At 46.0% G+C, this 24,313-nt stretch overlaps 1 protein-coding gene across 1 annotated transcript in view; it reads left to right on the plus strand.

Annotated features, from left to right (window-relative positions):
• LOC144599973 (HMG domain-containing protein 3-like) overlaps window positions 1-24,313 on the plus strand; it is a 36,756-nt gene that overhangs the window by 7,845 nt on the left and 4,598 nt on the right. Inside the window, exons 3-8 of the mRNA XM_078411255.1 lie at window positions 160-287; window positions 1,666-1,797; window positions 5,190-5,374; window positions 7,314-7,533; window positions 9,705-9,838; window positions 18,398-18,517. Coding sequence (XP_078267381.1) covers window positions 160-287; window positions 1,666-1,797; window positions 5,190-5,374; window positions 7,314-7,533; window positions 9,705-9,838; window positions 18,398-18,517 — 919 coding nt within the window. The remainder of the gene's footprint in view (window positions 1-159; window positions 288-1,665; window positions 1,798-5,189; window positions 5,375-7,313; window positions 7,534-9,704; window positions 9,839-18,397; window positions 18,518-24,313) is intronic.

A 24,313-nucleotide genomic window follows, 5' to 3' on the forward strand; every position in this document is an offset into this window, starting at 1 on the left:
ATGAGGGAGGAATTTCCAACATTTTCTCTGGCATTTCCAGAGAATGTAGCCAATGGTGATTGCGTGTGAATCACTCCAATGCCGAATGTCGGAAACTTTATTGCAAAACGGAAATGTGGCTCCAAAGGTTTGTGACGTGTGCTTGTGTTTGTGTTGTAGTTCAGCCGCAAGCCCTGAGGAATGCTGGCTGCTGACAGAGAGCCAGTTCCAGGTGGTTATAGTCCAGACCAAAGTCTGCATGAATCCCCATTGCCTCGCACTGCACAACTTCACTGACATCAACTCAGGTAAGGCATCTTGTTCAGCCTGTTTGTGTTCCAACACAGTTACTCATAGAACAGTACAGCACACGAACAGGCCGTTCGGCCCACAGTGTCTGTGCTAAACACTGCCAAGTTCAGCTAATGCTTGCCTACATGTGATCCATTCTCTGCCTATCCATGTGCCTATCTAACCGCCACTATGGTATCTGCCCCCACCACCAGCACTGGCAGCGTGTTCCAGGCACCCACCACCCTCTGTGTAAAAACAAGACTGGCCAAGCACATCTCTCTTAACCCTGGCCCCTCTCACCTTAAATCTATGCTGTCCACTCTTTAGGGACAACGTTTCTGACTGTTCACCCTCCCTATGCCTCTCATAACTACAGGTGCTCCTCGACTTACAATGGGGTTACGTTCTGATAAACCCACTGTAAACCGATAATACATCTGACCACGTGGCCGTAAGTGAGCTGCAGCTTGCTGCCGTTGCCCAACGTTTGCACCATCGTGAAGTCGAGATATCGTAAGCCGAAGCATCGTAGGTCGGGGAGCATCTGTTTTCTATCAGGTCTCAACTTCTGCATCAGTTCAACTGAATTCAATCTGATTCAACCAACCAACTAAATTCTGGATTATGCCCAGATAGTAAATTCTTCGCAAGATCCAGAAAAAACATTATGCCGCGGAACAGAAGCATTATTTAAGTATTAATTAATTTTTTTTGTTGCTGTGCTCGCATGAAGCAGTTGTGCTTGGAGATGGTTTGCTACAATCTAGCTTATTCCAAGTGTATGCCATGTTGCACGTTAACAAACCCAACTTTACAGGCTGCCTGCTGTTCTACTTTATTACATTTTTAGGGGGGGATCATTCCTTTAATTTTGTTTTTTATGAGATGGGCTTTTATTTTAAAGTTTACCCTAATCCTGTAAGCCTCGTGTCAGAGTTAATCCCTTATCACAACATAGTTTTGAGAAAATGGCCATGGAAAGAAGGGGTAGTTCTGTGGATTTTATTTCCTGGTGTGGAGAAGGTTTACACACTGGAGCACTTTCTCACTCCATTCCATGGCAATTACACAATCCCATCAGAAACGTAAAAAGGTATCTTCCGTTAACCTTTGATGAGTAAGTTGTATTGACAATTGACCCACTAAGGATTTGGAATCGTATTTAATTACTTTTTTATGTCAGTTTTAGATTTGTTTATAATGTCTGAATTTTTTATATAAAGCCATCCTGGTTTCAATGACAGTTTGCTATATAAATTTAGTTTCATTTCAAGTAGAAACGAATCCACTGAGGCATTGCCATGGATTAAACAACCCCTCGATATTATTGCTCTGTCCATTAACCTTTCCCTTTCTTCATGTACAGTTTCATTTGATGTTCAATTTTTCCAGGTTTATTTAACATTGGAAACAAGCTTTTGGTCAGCTTGGACTTGCTGTTCAAAATCCGAAATTGTATTAAGCTTGGGGAAGATCCTCGAACTGTAACCAGCCCGATATTGGACTCTGCTCAAAAAATCACAGGTAAAGTCAAATGAATTAGAAAACCGCATAATTCTGGAATTCAAAAACAAAATGCTCCAAAAATACTCAGCTGGTCAGTCAGCCTCCTGAGAGTTGGCATTTCACATTTCACATTGTTAACGTTTCATCAGGACTGTAAACAGTTAAAGAGAAGGGAGTTCGGATGAAGGAAGCAATCTGTGATTGTGTGGAAAGTTAAAAGGTCCAATTACAAAAATGGATCACAGGGAGCGATGAAAGATTCTGGTAATGCAACCAAGAAAAGTCTACTTAAAGTCAGCGTCAATGGGAAAAGCAGAGTTGTTAACTGATATTACCCGACAAGTTTGTTATGGATACCGCACAACCAAACCAACAGTGGAATCTGCAGGAAATCCAAACTAAGCAAGGTTATTAAAATTTGAGGAGGCTGGAATGAGTCTTGTTAAAAGTCGAGGTGTTGTGTCTTGGTGTGGATTCTATCTCCATTGGAGTAACGTAGGAGGCTGTGGACAGAGATGGCATTCACCAACAGGTCTAGTATTTCGCTAAAGTCGTGGGTGGACTAATGTGGAAGTAATTCAGGGAACATTAGGGAATGAAAGTAATCTTCAGTTTTGTTCCAAGATGATGAATTGATAGGTTACATAAAAGTGAAGATGAAGAGACTGTTTCTAGAAGGACCACACACTGGATCCAGCCAGAGTGAGATTGTGTCAGACATGACAAAATAATACTCAACTAAATCTGGAATAGAAATCCAACAAACTGAACTATCTTTTCCTTCACTTTAATAGTAGTAGTTCTACTCAATAACTAAAGTCTGTAGTCTCTTTTTTGCTCTGGTTTATTTACACCCACATGATTAGACTGTAATGTTGTATCCTTATTGTTTTGATGTGGTTATGCTTTATTCGTAATTGTTAACTGTATGTTTGTGTTGTCATTTGTGAATGGAGCACCAAGGCACATTCCTTGTATGTGCACATACTTGGCCAATAAACTTATTCATTCATTCATTCATTCATTCATTCATTAATTCATTCATTCATTCACTCACTAGCAGTTGGTTTTATTTCTGACTGAATCCTTGGTATTTTCCATTGGGTGCTTTTTAGAGATTGTTTTTAATGCATTCAATGTATTTGTTTTGTTCTTTCATTCTTTAAATCAATGTGTTTGATAATTCTGGTCACCCAATTATTGGACGGATGCCATAATGTTTTGGAAAGACCAAACACCAGTAGGATGTTAGCTGGACCTGTGGGCTTGAGAGGAGGAGAACCTCTTCATAGTAGGCAGACGTAGGAGGTTTGCAGTGGAGCAGTAAAATGGAGACACAAGAGACTGCAGATGCTGGAGTCTGTAGGAAGGTCCCAAATCAAAACATTGTCTGTCCATCCCCTCTGCAGTTCCTCCAGCACTTTGTGTTGTTCTCATGTGTAGGCCATTGTTCCATTTCTCAATAACAGCATCACTCACAACTAGAACATCACAAAGCATTTTGAAGAAGACTAAATAGAGTTCCAATCACTGTTTAAAGTCTGCATAGACCAAAGATAGAATCAGAAAGCTGGAGTAACTCAGCGGGCGGGACAGGCAACGTCTCTGGAGAGAAGGATTGGGTGATGTTTCGGGTCGGGGTCCTTCAGACTGAAGAAGGGTCCTGACCCGAAACGTCACCCATTCCTTCTCTCAGGCAGAGATGCTGAGTGTCAGTAGTTTTAAATGATGTTGATTTTTTTTAGTTCCACGATTAAAATCTTGCATGTAACTAAAACCTGATAGTGGTTGATTGATGAACTGAAACTAAATTGTACTCATTTGAAAGGTCTTGAAAGCCCGAAGGCTGCTTCACAAAGACCTTGCAGGGGACAATCTTAACTTCTTTTGTTGGCTGCTCCTCAGAATGTGGAGATACAAGTTCCAAACTTCAATGCTTCTTGCCAACTCGATGCTTCAGTCTGGGCATATAGTTCAGCTGTTTCCCAAATGATGGATTCATAAGCTATATGAAAGATAACAGCTGGTCATAACATTTGTCAAGCTGCATTTGACGAATACTGTGTTTGTGTTATACTAAGGCTGCAGTATAGAGGGAGGATGACCAGTCTGGCCACGTTGTTATGCACTACATGATCCTAGCCCATATTCCTTCACCCTGACCTTGTCCTAATTAATGTGGGCTCTTCCTATGCCCTTATATGGCCTGTTTTAGATTCTTGTATCTAAATTTCAAAGCATTTTACATCATTTCTGTCTGGTGAAGTCTGGCCGTTGCTGTAAAGTTGAAGATACAGCTTTTTGTTCTGTGGTCGAGGCACAGACATTGGCCAGGACTCCAGGAAGATTCTTCAGCTCTTCCAAATAATAGCGTGAGAACGTTTATCCATAAGGAGTGTTTAGTTTAAAGATACAGCGTGGAAACAGGCCCTTCGACCCACCAACTCCACACTGGCCATCGATCCCCCATTCCCAATAGTTCTACGTGATCCCACTTTCTCATTCACTCCCTACACATTTGGGGCAATTTACAGAGAGCCAATTAACCTACAAACCCACCCTCCCCTCCCAGTCTTTGGGATGTGGCAGGAAACCGAGCACCCAGAGGTAACCCTCACGATAAGTATAATCGTCACGATAAGTACCATCATTGTAGCCCGCGATGGTTAGCAACAGCAGCGTGGTCCATACACCCACATTATCTGGCTCTCAGAGAATACAACTCACATTCCTCATTGTAGTTATTCACAAAATGCTGGAGTAACTCAGCAGGTCAGGCAGCATCTCGGGAGAGAAGGAATGGGCTCCTCATTGTAGTCTTCCACCAGGTTTCTTTTATATTTGGGCTACCTGGCTCCAAGATCATTTCTACCAGGTAGACACAAAATGCTGGAGTAACTCAGCGGTAACTCTTCTGAAGAAGGGTCTCGACCCGAAACGTCACCCATTCCTTCTCTCCAGAGATGCTGCCTGACCCGTTGAGTTACTCCAGTATTTTGTGTCTACCTTCGATTTAAACCAGCATCTGCAGTTTTCTTACTCCATGGAGCACATTACTCCATCAATAATCACACACATACTGTACCCAATCAATAATCACACGTACTGTACCCAATCAATAATCACTCACACATACTCTACACCATCAATAATCACTCACACATACTGTACCCAATCAATAATCACTCACACATACTGTACCCAATCAATAATCACTCACACATACTGTACCCAATCAATAATCACTCACACATACTCTACTCCATCAATCCTATTTCTATCAGTATGGTAAAAGGGCAAAATGGCCCAAGGTGAATAATAGAGGATTGATGTAGGATGAATCAGGTCTGACATTTGCTCGCACAGAAACGGAGCGTTATTACCTCAATGTTGTGTGATTTACTTTGCAGAGAAACCCTTGTCTGAGGAGCATCTGAACCAGCTACAAGAGCTCCTGTGGAATGGATATTGGGCATTTGAGTCTCTGACCATTCGTGACTACAATGACATGATATGTGGTATCTGTGGAATAGCACCAAAGCTGGAAGTGGCACAGAGAAACCCTGCCAATGTTCTAGCACTAAAAAATATGGAGGTACATTTAAACAACTTGATATCATCACTCTGATATCACTTTTAAATCGGATGTTTTTGATCTTGCAAGGACATGCGAGGTCGTCTGAAGACCTTTTTCAGATTGTGGTCAGTGCAAGGGGGAGGTACTGGCAATGTAAAGGAGATGGTTCCCAGTGGGACAATGGTGCCGGAGTAACTCAGCGGGTCAGGCAGCATCTATGGAGAACATGGATAGGTGACGTTTCACAGAGTGCTGGAGTAACTCAGGGGGTCAGGCAGCACCTGTGGAGAACATGGATAGGTGACGTTTCACAGAGTGCTGGAGTAACTCAGGGGGTCAGGCAGCATCTGTGGAGAACATGGATAGGTGACGTTTCACAGAGTGCTGGAGTAACTCAGTGGGTCAGGCAGCATCTGTGGAGAGAAGGAATGGCTGGCGTTTTGGCTCAGGATCCTTCTTCAGACTCATGACCTGATACTTCACCTATCCATGTTCTCCATAAATGCTGCTTGACATGCTGAGTTACTCCGGCACTTTGTGTCCTTTTGTGCATTCGCCAGCATCTGCAGTTCCTTGTTCCTGCGATGGTTCCCGGTAACTTCCCAGTGCCGTACGCTAACAAGTATAGGGATAGGAGCTGGATAGAATGGAAAGTGGAAATGATACAGGGCCGGGGAGATAGTTGCTGAATGAAGGTAGAGCACATGGAAATAGGGTTAATATATTACTGTGCACTGAGAGTTGGCTCATGGAAGAAAATAGATGAGAGCATTAACATGGGGCTGGTGCGTAGTGCAGGACCTGCAGCTTGGACCCCAGCTATGCCATTGTTATCAATTATTTAGCTGAGGGGACCAAGTATAACATTTCTAACATTGGTGATGACACAAGAATTGTGTACCAGACCAAACGAGTGATCAGTTTCAAATTTAGGGAGTAGGGTATTTGGGATTGAAGTGAAAGGCAATTTCTTAACTCAAAAGGGCGGCACGGTGGCGCAGCGGTAGAGTTGCTGCATCTCAGCTCTCACAGTGCCAGAGACCCGGGTTCCATCCCGACTACGGGTGCTGTCTGTACGGAGTTTGTACGTTCTCCCCATGACATGCATGGATTTCCCCCGACATCTTCGGTTTCTTCCCACACTCCAAAGACGTGCAGGTTTGTAGATAATTGGTTTGGTATAAATGTAAATAGTCCCTAGTGTGTGTAGGATAGTGTTAATGTGCAGGGGTTGGTGCGGACTCAGTGGGCTGATGGGCCTGTTTCCCACGTTGTATCGCTAAAGTAAACTAAAAGATGATGGATCTTTGTAACTGAACACTGGAGCCTGCATCGTTGATTTTTGTCAAGCTGAATTTTGTGTGAGTTTTGGTGAGGATGCGGGGAAACACCAGGAAAACGGTGTTGAATGGCAGTGAGAGTGTGGCGCTGACTGGCTCACTCACTCCTCATGTTTCCACTCATCTTGTGTGTGTGTTCACATGCAGAGCCACAGGGGAAGCCCTCTCTCACTTCAGTGGCTATATTTACATGTTACCTGAGGTGCACCTGGGCCAGGTGGTGCTGGCCTTGTATACCACACAGTATTTTGATCCATGAGGCCTGGTTGTAACTGGCACACCTCACTCAGTTTGATGCAACGTGCCGGGAATGCCCAGCACTCAGGGTGAATGGAGTGGGAGACTGACTCTTTAGTCAGAGGCTGGTCAATCTGTGGAATTCATTGCCACACACGGCTGTAGAGGCCGGGTCAATGGATATTTTAAAGGCGGAGATTGGTAGATTCTTGATTAGTGCGGGTGTTTGGAGGCTGGAGAAGGGATTGAGAGGGAAAGAAAGATCAGACATAATTGAATGGCGGAGTAGACTTGATGGGCCGAATGGCCTAATTCTGCTCCTATGACTTATGAACTTATGACTGTTTGAACAAGCTTTAATTCTGCGGTCTCTCTCCCAGTTCACCTGGCCTGATTTCCTCACCTCAGATGAAGTGAACGTGGAGGATTTCTGGTCCACGATGGAGAACGAAGCCATCGAGCAGGCGGTGTTCCCATCCAGCATTCCCATCACAAAGTTCGATGCCTCCATAATTGCTCCATTCATCCCACCGCTCCTGAGAGGGCCTGTGGTGGTGAATAGTGAGAAAGACAAGAACCCACAGCCACAGCCAGTTGCAGGTAGGATGCTGACACTGTGTGTGTTGTGGAGTCCGTGTACACGATGCTGACATTGTGTGTGTGTGTGCTGGAGTCCGTGTACACGATGCTGACATTGTGTGTGTTGTGGAGTCCGTGTACACGATGCTGACATTGTGTGTGTTGTGGAGTCCGTGTACACGATGCTGACACTGTGTGTGTTGTGGAGTCCGTGTACACGATGCTGACGTGTGTGTGTGCTGGAGTCCGTGTACACGATGCTGACATTGTGTGTGTTGTGGAGTCCGTGTACACGATGCTGACGTTGTGTGTGTGTGCTGGAGTCCGTGTACACGATGCTGACATTGTGTGTGTTGTGGAGTCCGTGTACACGATGCTGACATTGTGTGTGTGTGTTGAGTCCGTGTACACGATGCTGACATTGTGTGTGTGTGTTGAGTCCGTGTACACGATGCTGACATTGTGTGTGTGTGTTGAGTCCGTGTACACGATGCTGACATTGTGTGTGTGTGTTGAGTCCGTGTACACGATGCTGACATTGTGTGTTAGCTCGAGTCGGCTGACGTTTTTGTACACAATGTGTAGAAAGGATCGCAGATCCTGGTATATACTGAAGATAGATACAAAGTGCTGGAGTAACTCAGTGGGTCAGGCAGCATCTGTGGAGAACATGGATAGGTGACATTTCACAGAGTGCTGGAGTAACACAGCGGGTCAGGCAGCATCTGTGGATAGGTGACGTTATGGGCTGGGTCTCGATGCATCATAATATTATACATCCTTGTGTCTTTTTGTTTTGCTCTTTTCAGGGATGGAATTGCTGTTTGTGTTTTTGGTGTTTAATTTTTGGTCTTTAGTGCAGCGGAGTCCAATGACAGATAACCAGGGTCACTGCTGTAGGAAAGATGCCATTGAGCTGGGAAGAAGGCAGAGATGATTTACAAGGATGTTGCCAGGACTCGAGTGCCTGAGCTGCAGCGAGAGGAAGGGCAGGCTTGGACTTCATTCGTTGGAACGCAGGAGGCTGAGGGTGATCTTGTTGAGGTGTAAATCATAGGGGGATATATAGGGTGACTTAATCAAAAACCAGAGGATATAGGTTCAATGTGAGAAGGGAAAGATTTAATAGGAACCTGAGGGGCAAGGTTTTTTCACACAGAGTGGTGGGTGTGTGGAACGAGCTGCCAGAGGAGGTAGTTGAGGTAGATACAATAACAAAATGTAAAACTTAGCAGGTACATGGTTCGGAAAGATTTAGTGGGATATATATGGGCCAAATGCGGGCAAATGGGACTAGCTTAGATGGGTCATCTTGGTCAGCATGTTTGAGCTGGACCAATGGGCCTGCTTCCGTTCTGTACAGCTCGATGACTACTGCTATTGTGGAGATCTGTCCTTTTTCTTTGCTTCAGCCACTAGACTCCGCATGGGACAAGATTATTTACGTTTGCAATCTCGAACATCCTTTGAGCTTTTTGTCCAATTCCATCTCTGCGTTTACCCCTTGCAGCATTTTTGACCAAGGTCAAGTTGCCGACCAGCATGTTCCGATAGGTTTGAAAGCCATGAAGCCTTGTTGTAAATTCTACAGGGTTGACATTTGTTGTTGGCATGAAGTTTTAATGGTGAAAACAATTTGAAATCTGTTTTCTCAGTAGACTTTTGCGAAGGTATATTCACTTTTTAACAATTGAAACTAAAAAGTGAAGCCTTACGCATGAACATGTATGAAATATGCAAAACATGACTGTCCTTCTGACCTATTTATTTTGTTAAAGAGATAGTTAATTCTACAGTATCCTTGGAAATGGTCTAATCTATATAAAATATTTTAAATGCTAACTTCAACTTAAGTATCAATGTTTCTTGATCTAAATATTGGCGGTGATGTGTGGAGCAGGTGTTTTACAGAGTGGGGTGGGGGCCTGGAATGCACTGCCAGGGGTGGGGGCCTGGAACATACTGCCAGGGGTGGGGGCAGAGGCAGATATGATAGTGGTGTTTAAGATCCTTTTACATAGGCATATGGATATGGGGAAATGGATTACATGCAGGCAAATGAGGTCAGTTTCACTTAGCGTCATGTTCAGCACAAACATTGTGGGCCGAAGGGCCTGTGCTATGTTCTGTGTTCTGTGTTAAATCGTGTGATTGTCCTGCAATCAGTTCCGTGCCATGATTTATTTCAATAGGAAATCCAAGAGCGTTGGTAAGACTGTTGCAAGATGAGGTTTTCAAGCCAGAGGAACTCAACTCCTACAGTGAAGTTGAACTGAGGAACTTGCTAACATTGTGCAGCATCCCAGTTGATCCAGGTGACTCCAAGGTAAGGTGTGTGTGTGTGTGTGTGTGTGTGTGTGTGTGTGTGTGTGCGTGCGTGCGTGCGTGCGTGCGTGTCGTCGTCCCCAAGGACAGAAGCTAGGCGCCTCACTCAGCCTGTCCACATTATCTCTCCATCACTGCATTCCTCCACCCCCACCCACATAACCTTCTGCACATTACACTGAAGCTCATTGTACTTTGAATTTATAATCTTGTTACTACATGTAAACCCTGGAATCTCAAAAACAATTCATTTTGAAAATGGTTCTTGCATTATTTATTGAATTCAAATTGATTGATTGTGGTAGGATTTGTGAGTTAGTACTTCTCCCAAATTCATCCATTGATCACGAGAGAACCCTTTTAAAGACCTGACTGAAATTAATGATGCCTAATGCTTAATTTGAGAGTAGCTGCTGTGGAAAGAGTTATCAAATGCAGACTATCCATTACATTAACATGAATAATTCTCACGGTTAATCAGGGCATCCCTCCGTTTTGGGTCTGATGCATACAGGTTTTTAGACATCTCAAATGATGGAGAATTAGTTTTAACTAATTCACCAGCTTAATTTGTGAGTTTCATTAATTATTTTAATGTTTGGGGACAGTGGGGTATAGTGAAGATCGATCGTTGTTCTCCCATTTGAGGTGAGCATAGAAAGCATTGAATGCCACTAGTTGCCCAGTGTCTGTCTGATCCTCCAATTTAGATCAAACAAATAATGTCTCCACATCCCCCATGTCCTTCTGGAGGTCAGACCTGGACTCGAGGGCCTGAGCTACTGGGAGAGGTTGCCAGGACTAGTGGGTCTGAGCTATCGAGAGAGGTTGCCAGGACTAGAGGGTGTGAGCTATCGAGAGAGGTTACCAGGACTCGAGGGTCTGAGCTGGAGGGAGTTGCCAGGACTAGTGGGTCTGAGCTACAAGGAGAGGTTGCCAGGACTAGAGGGTCTGAGCTATAGGGAGAGGTTGCCAGGACTAGAGGGTCTGAGCTATAGGGAGAGGTTGCCAGGACTAGAGGGTCTGAGCTATAGGGAGAGGTTGCCAGGACTAGAGGGTCTGAGCTATAGGGAGAGGTTGCCAGGACTAGAGGGTCTGAGCTATAGGGAGAGGTTGCCAGGACTAGAGGGTCTGAGCTATAGGGAGAGGTTGCCAGGACTAGAGGGTCTGAGCTATAGGGAGAGGTTGCCAGGACTAGAGGGTCTGAGCTATAGGGAGAGGTTGCCAGGACTAGAGGGTCTGAGCTATAGGGAGAGGTTGCCAGGACTAGAGGGTCTGAGCTACAGGGAGAGGTTGCCAGGACTAGTGGGTCTGAGCTACAGGGAGAGGTTGCTGGGACTAGAGGGTGTGAGCTATCGAGAGAGGTTACCAGGACTCGAGGGTCTGAGCTGGAGGGAGTTGCCAGGACTAGTGGGTCTGAGCTACAAGGAGAGGTTGCCAGGACTAGAGGGTCTGAGCTATAGGGAGAGGTTGCCAGGACTAGAGGGTCTGAGCTACAGGGAGAGGTTGCCAGGACTAGTGGGTCTGAGCTACAGGGAGAGGTTGCTGGGACTAGAGGGTCTGAGCTATAGGGAGAGGTTACCAGGACTCGAGGGTCTGAGCTGGAGGGAGTTGCCAGGACTAGAGGGTGTGAGCTACAGGGAGAGGTTGCTGGGACTAGAGGGTGCGAGCTACAGGGAGAGGTTACCAGGACTCGAGGGTCTGAGCTGGAGGGAGTTGCCAGGACTAGAGGGTGTGAGCTACAGGGAGAGGTTGTTGGGACTAGAGGGTGTGAGCTGGAGGGAGTTGCCAGGACTAGAGGGTCTGAGCTGTAGGGAGAGGTTGCTGGGACTAGAGGGTGTGAGCTGGAGGGAGTTGCCAGGACTAGAGGGTCTGAGCTGTAGGGAGAGGTTGCCAGGACTAGAGGGTCTGAGCTGTAGGGAGAGGTTGCCAGGACTAGAGGGTCTGAGCTATAGGGAGAGGTTGCCAGGACTAGAGGGTCTGAGCTGTAGGGAGAGGTTGCCAGGGCTCGAGGGTCTGAGCTGGAGGGAGTTGCCAGGACTAGAGGGTGTGAGCTATAGGGAGAGGTTGAGTAGGCTGGGACACTATTCCCCGGAGCGCAGGAGAATGAGGGGTGATCTTACAGAGGTGTATAAAATCATGAAAGGAATAGATCGGGTAGATGCACAGAGTGTCTTGCCCAGAGTAAGTGAATCGAGGACCAAAGGTTTAAGGTGAAGGGGAAAAGATATAATAGGAATCTGAGGTGTAACTTTTTCACACAAAAGGTGGTGGGTGTATGGAACAAGCTGCCAGAGGAGGTAGTTTAGGCAGGGACTATCACAATGTTTAAGAAACAGTTGGACAGGTACACGGATAGGACGGGTTTGGAGGGATATGGACCAAGTGCAGGCAGGTGGGACGTGTAGCTGGGACATGTTGGCCGGTGTGGGCGAGTTGAGCCGAAGGGCCTGTTTCCACACTGTATCACTCTGTGACTCTATGAAGGGCCTGTTTCTACACTGTATCTTCCACACTCTATGACTCTTCCACACAGTCCTTTATGAAGTTGTTTGTTCAGGTCCATTACCGAATCTCAGAGCGAGCAGTTGCTGTACATTTTATGTTTGTATTTGAAATTGTTAGGCTAATTCACAGCCAAGTTTTTCTTGTTTATGTCCGTTCTACAATGGACATAGAATTCTAGAATGGAATGATTCTGCGGAATCAAGGGATATGAGGAGAAGGCAGGCACGGGTTACTGATTGTGGATGATCAGCCATGATCACAATGAATGGCGGTGCGTACAGGCTCGAAGGGCCAGTTGATCTCCTCCTGCACCTATTTTCTATGTTTCTATGCTTATGTTAGACTTGTCTGGCCTGTAAACAATTCAGTAATCTATGTGCCCTGACGGTTATAAGGGAAAGGTTTTAACAGGGTTCCTGGATTCAGTTTGAATGCACTGAGTCTCATCTCTGACCCTCGTAACTCCGCCAGCAACTTCACATCTGTGTGGAGACCATTGCCAAAAACCAAGGAGTAGTTCACGTTCAACCCCCCTGGGGAAACATCATTCCCAACAACACTGCCATTTGCAGCATTCCTGTCTGTCTGTCCAAGAGCCATGTCCCACAAGCCCAATAAAGGTCCAAGTGCAGAGTTAAACGTTGTTCCTACAATCTGCAATAATGTGCAGTAGAATTGTGCAGATAGAACATGCTGTGCGTGGACAGGCGGTATGCTTTGCTGTCATGGCCACCATTCATGGCTGACCCCTGATTGCCCTTGAGAAAGTGGTTCTGTTCCAGTCTGTCTGCTGAAGGTGCTACTGGGTGGGGATGTCCACAAGGCAGAAAGCAATTAAACATGCACGACAATAGACAACGGACAATAGGTGTAGGAGGAGGCCATTCGGCCCTTCGAGCCAGCACCGCCATTCACTGTGATCATGGCTAATCATCTACAATCAGTACCCCGTTCCTGCCTTCTCCCCATACCCCCTGACTCCGCTATCCTTAAGAGCTCTATCCAGCTCTCTCTTGAATGCATTCAGAGAATTGGCCTCCACTGCCTTCTGAGGCAGAGAATTCCACAGATTCACAACTCTGAGTGAAAAGGTTTTTCCTTCATGAGGTGGAACAAGTCCGTTCTTGCTAATTACTGGAGACACCACATACTGCAGATGCTGGAAACTTGCTAATCACTGGAGAGCCACATACTGCAGATGCTGGAAACTTGAGCACTAAGTTCTGGAGGAACTCTGTAGATCTGGAAGCATCTGTGAAGGGGATGGACAAACAACAGTTCGGGTCGGGATCGGGATCCTTCTTCAGACTTCGGCAGCTAATTACGGAGCATTCACACTGTGCCCAACCTGGTGCAAAATGCCCAAAGCTGCCGACATCACTGCCACAAAATGGCCGTAGCTGCCAACATCACTGCCACAAAATGCCCAAAGCTGCTGGCATCACTGCCACATGGCAACCCTCACCACCAAGGTGTACACCGATGCCCAGCTTGACCCAATGGTGGATCACCCCAAGGGCTGAGATGGAGATACGAGGCGAGAGGGGCTGCCTGTGACTTCAACATTCAACAAATGGACCTGTTCCACCTTTGTAGACAGAAGATACCTGGCAATCTGTTAGCTAGACGCCGATGTTTACCTGGCGGAACGTTCTGAGGCAAGTTTTCAATATTACATCTGAGATGCTGTCTAGTCCCACAGCCTTTCACATGTATTATTACAACCATTTCTGGATGTCATTTGATATGAATTATATTGTTTGGAGTTTTGTCAGGAAGCTGAGATAGATAGTACAGTTGCCATTTCTGATTGAGCATGTGGTCAATACTTCAGCCTTGTTTTTGCATGCTATAACTTGCCATCTTTGAGGATAAGAACACATGAAAACATTAACAGGAGCAGAAGTAGACCATTCAGCCACTTCCTCATAAGTCTGAAGAAGGGTCTCGACTCGAAACGTCGCCCATTCCTTCTCTCCCAAGATGCTGTCTGACCCGCTGAGTTGCTCCAGCATTTTGTGTCTACCTTAGATTTAAACCTACACATTCAGCCCCTTGAGCCTGCTCCACCATTCAATAATATCATGGCCGTGTTACTTCAATGCCATTTTGCTGCCCTATCTCTACGTCTGTTGATTCCTGTAATGTCCAGGTATTTATCAAGCAGTGCCTGAGATCCACAGCAATCTGGGAGGGGAATTCACAAAGTTTCACCAGCCTGTGAGTGCAGACATTTCTCTTCAAATGTCCTACCTCTTATTTTTAGCCTGAGAAAACATTGTACACATCTCTAACCTATCAACGTCTCTTAAGAATTTAGAAAATAAAGGAATTACAGATGCTGGAAATTTGAAATTGTCAGGTCAGGCAGCAGAGGTCTGAGAGCTTATAACGGGGAGAGGTCTTTGACCTGAATCAATCACTCTGTTTCTATTTGTACAGATGTTGCCTTGCCTTGTAATAATGTTGTGCTTCTCAATTAAATCACATTGCATTTTTCTAAACTCAACATTTCTGCTTTTTTTCCTACTGAAGTGAAAAACCGTGTATTTTTCCACAATATATTCACTATATCAGCTGGTTGCTTGCAAACCTAGCCAGTCTATATCCACTTGAAGCCTCTTTGCACCTCATCACTATACAAGGATCGGACAGCTTTAGAAGGATATAGGTCAAACTCGTACAAATAGGACTAGCTTAGACTGGCATCTTGGTCAGCATGGACTTGTTGGGCCTGTTTCCAAACTGTATGTCTCTTTTCGGGCGGCACGGTGGCCCAGCGGTAGAGTTGCTGCCTTACAGCGAATGCAGCGCCGGAGACTCTGGTTCGATCCTGACTACGGGCGCCGTCCCTACGGAGTTTGTACGTTCTCCCCGTGACCTGCGTGGGTTTTCCATGAGATCTTCGGTTTCCTCCCACACTCCAAAGACGTGCAGGTATGTATGTTAATTGACTGGGTAATATGTAAAAATTGTCCCTAGTGTGTGTAGGATAGTGTTAATATGCGGGGATCGCTGTGCGGCGCGGACTCGGTGGGCCGAAGGGCCTGTTTCTGCGTTGTATCTCTAAATCTAATCAAAATCGAATTTTTTTCCCCATCCCCACTAAATCTCATGTCATCAGCAAAATTGGAAATGATGCATTTGATCCTTTCATCCAAATATTTCATCCAAGGCTGAACTATTTACCACCTCATTAATCCTAACCATTCATAGAACCTTCTGCAAACCCATACACACCACATCCACGTGTCAAAGATAGACACAAAATGCTGGAGTAACTTTGAGATCATGTGTGCAAATCCCGATGGGAAATACCAATGAGTTGCAGGTTTGGTTTAGTTTAGAGATACAGCTCAGAAACAGGCCCTTCGGCCCACCGAGTCCGCACCGACCAGCCATCCCAACACATTAACACTACCCTACACACACCAGGGACAATTATTTTACACATACCTTGCCAATTAACCTCCAAACCTGTACGCCTTTGGAGTGTGGGAGAAAACCAAAGATTTTGGAGGAAAACCATGCGGTCACGGTGAGAACGTACAAACTCCGTATAGACAGCACCCTTATTCGGGATCACATCCGTAGTCGGGATGGAACCCGGGTCTCTGGTGCTGAAAGCGCTGTTAGGCAGCAACTCTACCGCTGCGCCACCGTGCCACACCTAAGGTGAAAATATAAACAATACATTATGGTCGCTAAAGCAGTTCAAATTTGATGATTGAATATTCCCGAATGTATCGAGTTCCAGGAAGACCACGATCTTCACCAAACCATCGGGAATGCCAAGAGACAATACCAGGACAAACTGGAGTCCATCGGGAATGCCAAGTGACAATACCAAGACAAACTGGAGTCCATCGGGATTGCCAAGAGACAATACCAGGACAAACTGGAGTCCATCGGGAATGCCAAGAGACAATACCAGGACAAACTGGAGTCCCAGCATAATCACGTGGACAGCCGCTGACTGTGGCCATGCCTGAATACCACAGAGTGACGTCAGGCAGCGTCGCTGGCCATAGTCTGGCCCTATCTGATAAATTCAATAAATTCCATGCTCGCTTTGAGCAGAAGGCCAGCAGGGCAATGACATCGGTCCCAAAAGACTCGAGTGTGCTTGTTCCCACGCTCACTGAAGCAGGAGCTTGTTCGCGCACACCTCCAGACTCGGGCAGTTTGTTCCCAGCTGTTATCAGGCAACTGAACCATCCTCTTCTCAGCCAGAGTCCGTCCAAGATGGCACTGAAGCCTGGCGATGTTTGTGTGCAGGTCCCAGAAGTGGATCTGCTATTACACATTACAATCGCTCCACTCCTTTACACCTTTAGTTATCTGTGCACCGTGGATTGTAATCATGTATCGTTTTGTCTCTGACTGGATAGCGCGCAACAAAAAGCTTTTCACTGTACCTTGGAACACGAGTCAGTAATAATCTAAACCAGACCACCCATCTACCACATGGCAGACCCATGAACTATCTTTAATGTTATATCTGGCACTAAATGTTGTTTCCTATATGTGGGCACTGTGGATGACTCGGTGTATTCATGTATGACTTTTCTGACTGGATAGTACCCAACAAAAAGCTTTTCACTTTACATTGCTACGTGACAATAATAAACTAACCTATTCTAGAGAAATAGAATTCATTGCAGTTAATGTGTGTGGACTTTCAAAAGTTCTTTAATAAAGTGCCACACAATAAGATTATTAATAAGCATGAAGGTTTTAGAATAGAAGTGTAGGATAGAGGATGGAATGAAATTGCTTTAGGCCCAGAGGAAGTGTTGAGGTGAGTGGGTCTTTCATAACCAGGGACGTGAGCTCCCGACGGGCCGCTGTGACAGTCACCTCCCGGTGAGACGCGGAGTAGCCGAGGTCTGAGCCCGCGGCTGGAGGCTGGAGGCTGGGGTCGGGGCCACAGTGGTGCCCGGAGACGACCCGCTGGCAATAGTGGAGAGGTTAGGGTACGGCGGTCGATGATGGCGATGGAAACGTGGGAGTGAGGGGGCCGCTGCCGGGAGAGGGAACAAAGGACCCGGTGTGGGGGGGGGGGGCACTGTGAGGGTGGGGGTAACAATGGGGACCTGGAGTGGGGAGGGGGGCACCGTGAGGGAGGGGGGAACAATGGGGACCCAGTGTGGGGGGGGGGCACCGTGAGGGAGGGGGGAGGGGGGAGGGGAGAACAATGGTGACCCGGAGTGGACGAGGGGAGAGAACAATGGGGACCCGGTGTGGGGGGGGGGCACTGTGAGGGAGGGGGGAACAATGGGGACCCAGTGTGGGGGGGGCACCGTGAGGGAGGGGGGAACAATGGGGACCCTGCGCGGACACTCTGTACACTGTAACTTTATCAGTGCCCTTCGTGTGCGACTCTTTGCATACCTTGGGTATGCAAGCAAAGCATTTCACTGTGACTTGTCACGTGACAAAGTATTAATTGATTCCTAGGGGCAAGAGGCCAGGGGAACAGTTTTCTGCAACGTGTGCTAAAGATCTGGGATTCTTTGCTTGGGCAGCTGATAGAATCTTCAGTTGAGTTTATTGTCCCCGTGCACCGAGGTACAGTGAAAAGCTTTTGTTGCGTGCTAACCAGTCAGCACAAAGACAATACATGATTACAAACGAGCCGTCCACAGTGTACAGATACAGTATAAGTATGCAGTCTGTGGTCATGAAGCTTCTGCTTTCATTGCTTTTGAAAGGAATTAGATACTTAACTTGAAGAAGAAAAATATTGCAGGACTGTGGGGACAGTTTGGGAATGGACTGACTGAATTACTCTCCCAGAGTACCAGTATGGACTCGGAGGGCTGAGCGGACTCCATCAGTGATGTAATTGTTCTGTAACTCTGAGACCTAAGGCAGAAAAACAGATGTTCTTTGGCTGCTTGCTAAAAATGTTGAGAATGTTGGTGTCTCAGTGGCCAGCCAGCCAGCCGCCCAGCTGACAGTATGCTTTAATGTTGAGAATGTTGGTGTCTCAGTGGCCAGCCAGCCAGCCAGCCGCCCAGCTGACAGTATGCTTTAATGCCCCTGTCAGGAGCAGCTGCATTCCTCGCTGTTTGCTTTGTACGCCGACATATTGGATGGATCAGCTTCAAAGGATCAACTTCCCTGCGACGTGACGGGAGGGAAAGTCTACAAGTTGTGTCTGCATCAGGTAAGGTGGTTGCTGTGTGAGTCTTTGACATCCTGTTAAAACAACTCTTTCAATCCTGCTTTTGCTTTCCTAAAACTCTTTGTATCCCACACCAAATGTTGCAAAGGAAACGAACAGCAGGGTTTGCAGGGTGCTTTAGATGACGTGACACCCCAACAGGATTGGTCTTCTGCAAATGTTGCCGTGTCTTTCCTTGAGCCCAGGTACCTTGGAGAATCAAGATGATTTGGGATAGGGTAGACTGAGTCAGGGAGAAACCTGAGAGTTATATTGTCAACATTAAAGTGTGTCTCAACTGAGGAGGTCCATCTACAGCGACAAGCACAAAGGGAATTGGAATAAGGGTTGTAGGTCCAGGGAGTGTGAAATGAGAGAGGTCAGTTAGGTGCACCTTGGAATAGTCACAGCCTTGTGGAACCATGCATACAGGCCCTTCAGCCCAACACATCTATGCCAAGCTAAGTGCCCCGATTGTAATCGTGTGTTGTCTTTCTGCTGACTGGATAGCACACAGCACAAGCTTCTCACTGTACCTGGGTACACACAACACTGTACCTGGGTACACACAACACTGTACCTGGGTACACACAACACTGTACCTGGGTACACACAACACTGTACCTGGGTACACACAACACTGTACCTGGGTACACACAACACTGTACCTGGGTACACACAACACTGTACCTGGGTACACACAACACTGTACCTGGGTACACACAACACTGTACCTGGGTACACACAACACTGTACCTGGGTACACACAACACTGTACCTGGGTACACACAACACTGTACCTGGGTACACTTGACAATCAGCTAAACTGACTAATCTAAGGTCATCCCATTTTTCCCAGGTTTGGCCTGTATCCCTCTAAACCTTGCATGCAAACAAATGCCTTTTATAAATTTATTAAAAGATGAAAATGCTAGAAATACAGGTCAGGCTGCATAGAAATAGAGGTACCATTTCAGATTGAAAACCCTTTGTCAGAAGGGACCTGACCTGTTAAGTATTGACAGGATTTTTTTTAATGTTCTAGATTTCCAGCATCAGTAGTAATTTTGAGTTTTCACTTACTTGAAATAGACAAATGCAGAGTTAGTGTTTAATTGTCATATGAACCGACAAATGTGGCAATGGCATTCTCACTTGCTGCAGACTTACAGGCCCACACATGAAATACAATAATCAATAACACACTAAATTACTGTTACTACAGTAATATTAACTAAACTTTAGGTAATAAACTCAAGCCCTTTTGCCCAAATCCCTCTGAACCTTTCCTATCCATGTACCTGTCCAAATGTCTTTTAAATGTTACTGTATCTGTCTCAACTACTTCCTCTGGCAGCTTGTCCCATATACCCACCAGCCACGTGTGAAAAAGGTGTCCCTCAGTTTGCTATTAAATCTTTCCCCGTTCACCTTGAACCTATGTCCTCTGGTTCGTGATTCCTCTTCTCTGGGTAAAATTCTGTGCGTTCACCCTATCTTTTCCTTTTATGATTTTATACACTTCTATAAGATGACCTCTCTGCCTCTTGCACTCCAAGGAATAAAGTCCTAGCCTATCAGACCTCCCCCTATATAGCTTAGGCCCTCAAATTACGGCAACATCCTCTTAAAAGATGAAAATGCTAGAAATACAGGTCAGGCTGCATAGAAATAGAGGTGCCATTTCAGATGCTTAACAACATCCTTCCTATAGAAGGGGAACCAAAACTGAACATCATACTCCAACTGTGGCCTCCCCAAAGTCTTGTATCCTTGTGACTTTCAAGAAACTATGTACCTGCACTCCTGGACCCCTCTGCTCTAAACACTCCCCAGGACCCTACCATCCACTGTGAAGGCCCTGCCCTGGTTTGACTTTCCAAACTGAAACTCCTCGCACATATCTGCATTAAACTCCATGAATCATTCCCCAGCCCAGCTGATCAGGATCTTGCGGCAATTTTTGACAACTATCTTTGCTATCTGTGATACCACCTACTTCTGTGCCATCTGCAGACTGGCCTGCCTTCTAAACCTTCAATATTCTCATCCAAATGGTTGCTATAAACCATTGATATTCCCAAGTAATGAAGGGCATGGAATGGATAGGACTTGCAGAATCATGTTGCAATACAGCATTATTTCTCCTTCCCTTATCATTTAAATACTTTCCCTGATGCAAGTAAAGCTTTGAGCTGCCAGGTTTCAAGTGCTTCCCAACATACCCACACCCTGCTCTGTTTGAAACTAATGTTGGGCGATACTGGGAGTCATGTGTGCTTGTCTGCTTCCATGGCAATTTGTTTTCATGAAAAGGCATTCATTTGTTTCCTCCTTGGATTATAAATCCAGCATTTAAAGTACAAAATGCAAAAAATGTGCATAGTAATACCAAATTTACGCAAAACCACAATGGTCTCTTTGACAGGCATGGTCACTCGTGAAGTTAACGATATGCATGTTTAATGAGACCTGAGTTGTGCTTTTTCCCAGCACAAATCAGTGAGGACATCCCATTGTCTATATGTCGTGTTGTTACTTGCGAGCGGAGCACCAAGACACATTCCTTGTACGTATACGTGCTTGGCTGATACATTTACTCAATTCAATTCAATTGTGGCCACTTGTAGAAGCTTGCTGAGAAACTAAGCATGGGGCTGTTGTGGAGAATTGTACAGCCGTGTTGCATTCTCCTATGGGGATGGTCATTTGTGTTGTGGTGTGCCTTCTTTAGTTTTGTTTATTGTCACGTGTACTGAGGTACAGTGAAATACTTTTTTATTGTGCGCTTTCCAGTCTGTTCATGACCACAAATTGAGCCATCTACAGTGTACAGATACAAGATAAAGGGAATAACGTTTAGTGCAAGATCAAGTCCGATTCAAGATAGTCTGAGGGTCTCCAATGAGGTAGACGGTAGGTCAGGACCGCTCTCTAGTTGGTGATAGGATGGTTCTTTTACCTGATGACAGCTGGGATCACGAACCTTAACACATTAAGGGGTTAGCATCTTCAAAGGTGGTAATAGCCAGACGTGGATTAATTTTCCACCAAGTTGTTCAATGACGTGAGGGAGTGAATTGCAGCAGTTCTCACATGATGGAGCGGCTGGCTGGAGTTGCAGCGTTTTGGACATCTTTAGCTGCCTGGGAACTCAGTTCACAGCTCCCATCCTGACTTGTAAACTGTACGGTTTACGAGCAGTTGGCAGGATGGAACTTACCCTAGTCTGGAGACAACATGTACTTTGTTTCCACACCATTCCTCAGAAGCTTTGTAGTGGTTACAGTGAAGCCCCAGCAGTGATAATGGAGCTCAAAGGAATAAACTGTGGGCTGGTGTAAGCCTGACTTGTACTCTGTTGATAGTGTGGAGATATGATCAGGCTCAAATGAACGAGGTTGACAGGGTAGATGCAGGAGAAGAACTATTAAAAAAATAATAATAAGATTTCATCAGGTGATGGAGTGACTACTAATTAAAAATTTTAAAACCGCAATTGATAGATTTTGAAATGCAAAGCAATGGCAGGGTCAAGAGGAAAAACTGGGGGGAAAGCAATGGGAAGTTAGATCAATCACACCACAAGCTCAGAATTAAAGGCTGTTCCTGTAGAAAGGAGATGAGGAATGTCTTTAGTCAGAGTGTGATGAATCTGTGGAATTCATTGCCACAGAAGGCTGTGGAGGCCGTCAGTGGATATTTCTGCGGCAGAGATAGATTCTTGATTAGCACGGGTATCGGAGGTTATGGGGAGAAGGCAGGAGAATGGGGTTAGGAGGGAGAGATAAGGTCAGCCATGATTGAATGGCGGTGTGGACTTGATGGCCTAATTCTACTCCTATCACATGATCTTATGAACTGGCAGAGCCTCCTAGCAGAGACTGTGCTGGAGGAACTCAGCGAGTCAGGCAGCATCTGTGGAGAGAATGGACAGACGATGTTTCAGGTCTGGACCTTTCTTCTGGAGGTTCAGAGATGTGTTGCCTAATCCGCCTCAGTTAACAGAGCAGAGACGTCTGAAGAAGGGTCTTGACCCAAAACGTCACCCATTCCTTCTCTCCTGAGATGCTGCCTGGCCCGCTGAGTTACTGCAGCACTCTGTGAAGCAGCACTCTGTGAAACGTCACCCATTCCTTCTCTCCTGAGATACTGCCTGGCCCGCTGAGTTACTGCAGCAATCTGTGAAGCAGCACTCTGTGAAACGTCACCCATTCCTTCTCTCCTGAGATGCTGCCTGACCCGCTGAGTTACTCCAGCACTCTGTGAAACGTCACCTATCCATGTTCTCCACAGATGCTGCCTGACCCGCTGAGTTACTCCAGCACTCTGTGAAACGTCACCTATCCATGTTCTCCACAGATGCTGCCTGACCCGCTGAGTTACTCCAGCACTCTGTGAAACGTCACCTATCCATGTTCTCCACAGATGCTGCCTGACCCGCTGAGTTACTCCAGCACTCTGTGAAACGTCACCTATCCATGTTCTCCACAGATGCTGCCTGACCCGCTGAGTTACTCCAGCACTCTGTGAAACGTCACCTATCCATGTTCTCCACAGATGCTGCCTGACCCGCTGAGTTACTCCAGCACTCTGTGAAACGTCACCTATCCATGTTCTCCACAGATGCTGCCTGACCCGCTGAGTTACTCCAGCACTCTGTGAAACGTCACCTATCCATGTTCTCCACAGATGCTGCCTGACCCGCTGAGTTACTCCAGCACTCTGTGAAACGTCACCTATCCATGTTCTCCACAGATGCTGCCTGACCCGCTGAGTTACTCCAGCACTCTGTGAAACGTCACCTATCCATGTTCTCCACAGATGCTGCCTGACCCGCTGAGTTACTGCAGCACTCTGTGTCTCCCCTAGAGATGACGTTTAGTGTGGGTCAGCAGTGAAGGTCTGTTCCCGACTGAGACCGTGAGTTTGCCGAATTGTTATAAAGCTGCTTCCACAAGTTATTTGCCAGTTTGAGGCAGGTAGATGTAATAGCTTGTGTTCATAAGTCTACTCCTAGATGTTGACCTTAAATGAACATGGTAAAAAGCTGTTACTGTTGTGAGCCTGGTGCAGTAAGCTCACACTTCTGCATTATTGGAGATGTTTGTATTACCAGCTTGGGATAAATATCTTCACAATGCAGAGACCTGTCACATAACCAGTGCTGTGTGTTGCACAGCGTGACAAAGCAAAAGTTCTCTTTTCATTTTGCAATTAATTTTGGCAAGTTCTTGACTGGTATTAAAATTTGGCGAGTATTCCCTTTTTAAAACGCAATGGAAAATCTATTTAAGTTGTAGGAATGTAATTCCAGTCAGACACCTGTAATAAATGCCTATCAAGGACACTTCCTTCAAAGGCACAGTGGTTGTAACGTTAATTGTGTGGAGCTCCTTTTAGTTTTCTGTCATTTTTAACCAGAATTGATGTCAGTGTTAAACTGTGGGAAATGGGAAAGAGAGACACAGTGCTGGAGTAACTCAGCGGGTCAGGCAGCATCTCTGGAGAACATGTATAGGTGACGTTTCACAGAGTGCTGGAGTAACTCAGCGGGTCAGGCAGCATCTCTGGAGAACATGGATAGGTGACGTTTCACAGAGTGCTGGAGTAACTCAGCGTGTCAGGCAGCATCTCTGGAGAACATGGATAGGTGACGTTTCGGGTCCGGAGCTTATTTAGTCTGAATAAGGGACCCGACCGGAAACATCACCCATCCTTTTTCTCCAGAGATGCTGCCTGACCTGCTGAATTACTCCAGCACTCTGTTTCTATCTATGACATAAACCAGCATCTGCT

This window comes from Rhinoraja longicauda, chromosome 14 (assembly GCF_053455715.1).
Source record: "Rhinoraja longicauda isolate Sanriku21f chromosome 14, sRhiLon1.1, whole genome shotgun sequence".
In the NCBI taxonomy this organism is placed as follows: Eukaryota; Metazoa; Chordata; class Chondrichthyes; order Rajiformes; family Arhynchobatidae; genus Rhinoraja; species Rhinoraja longicauda.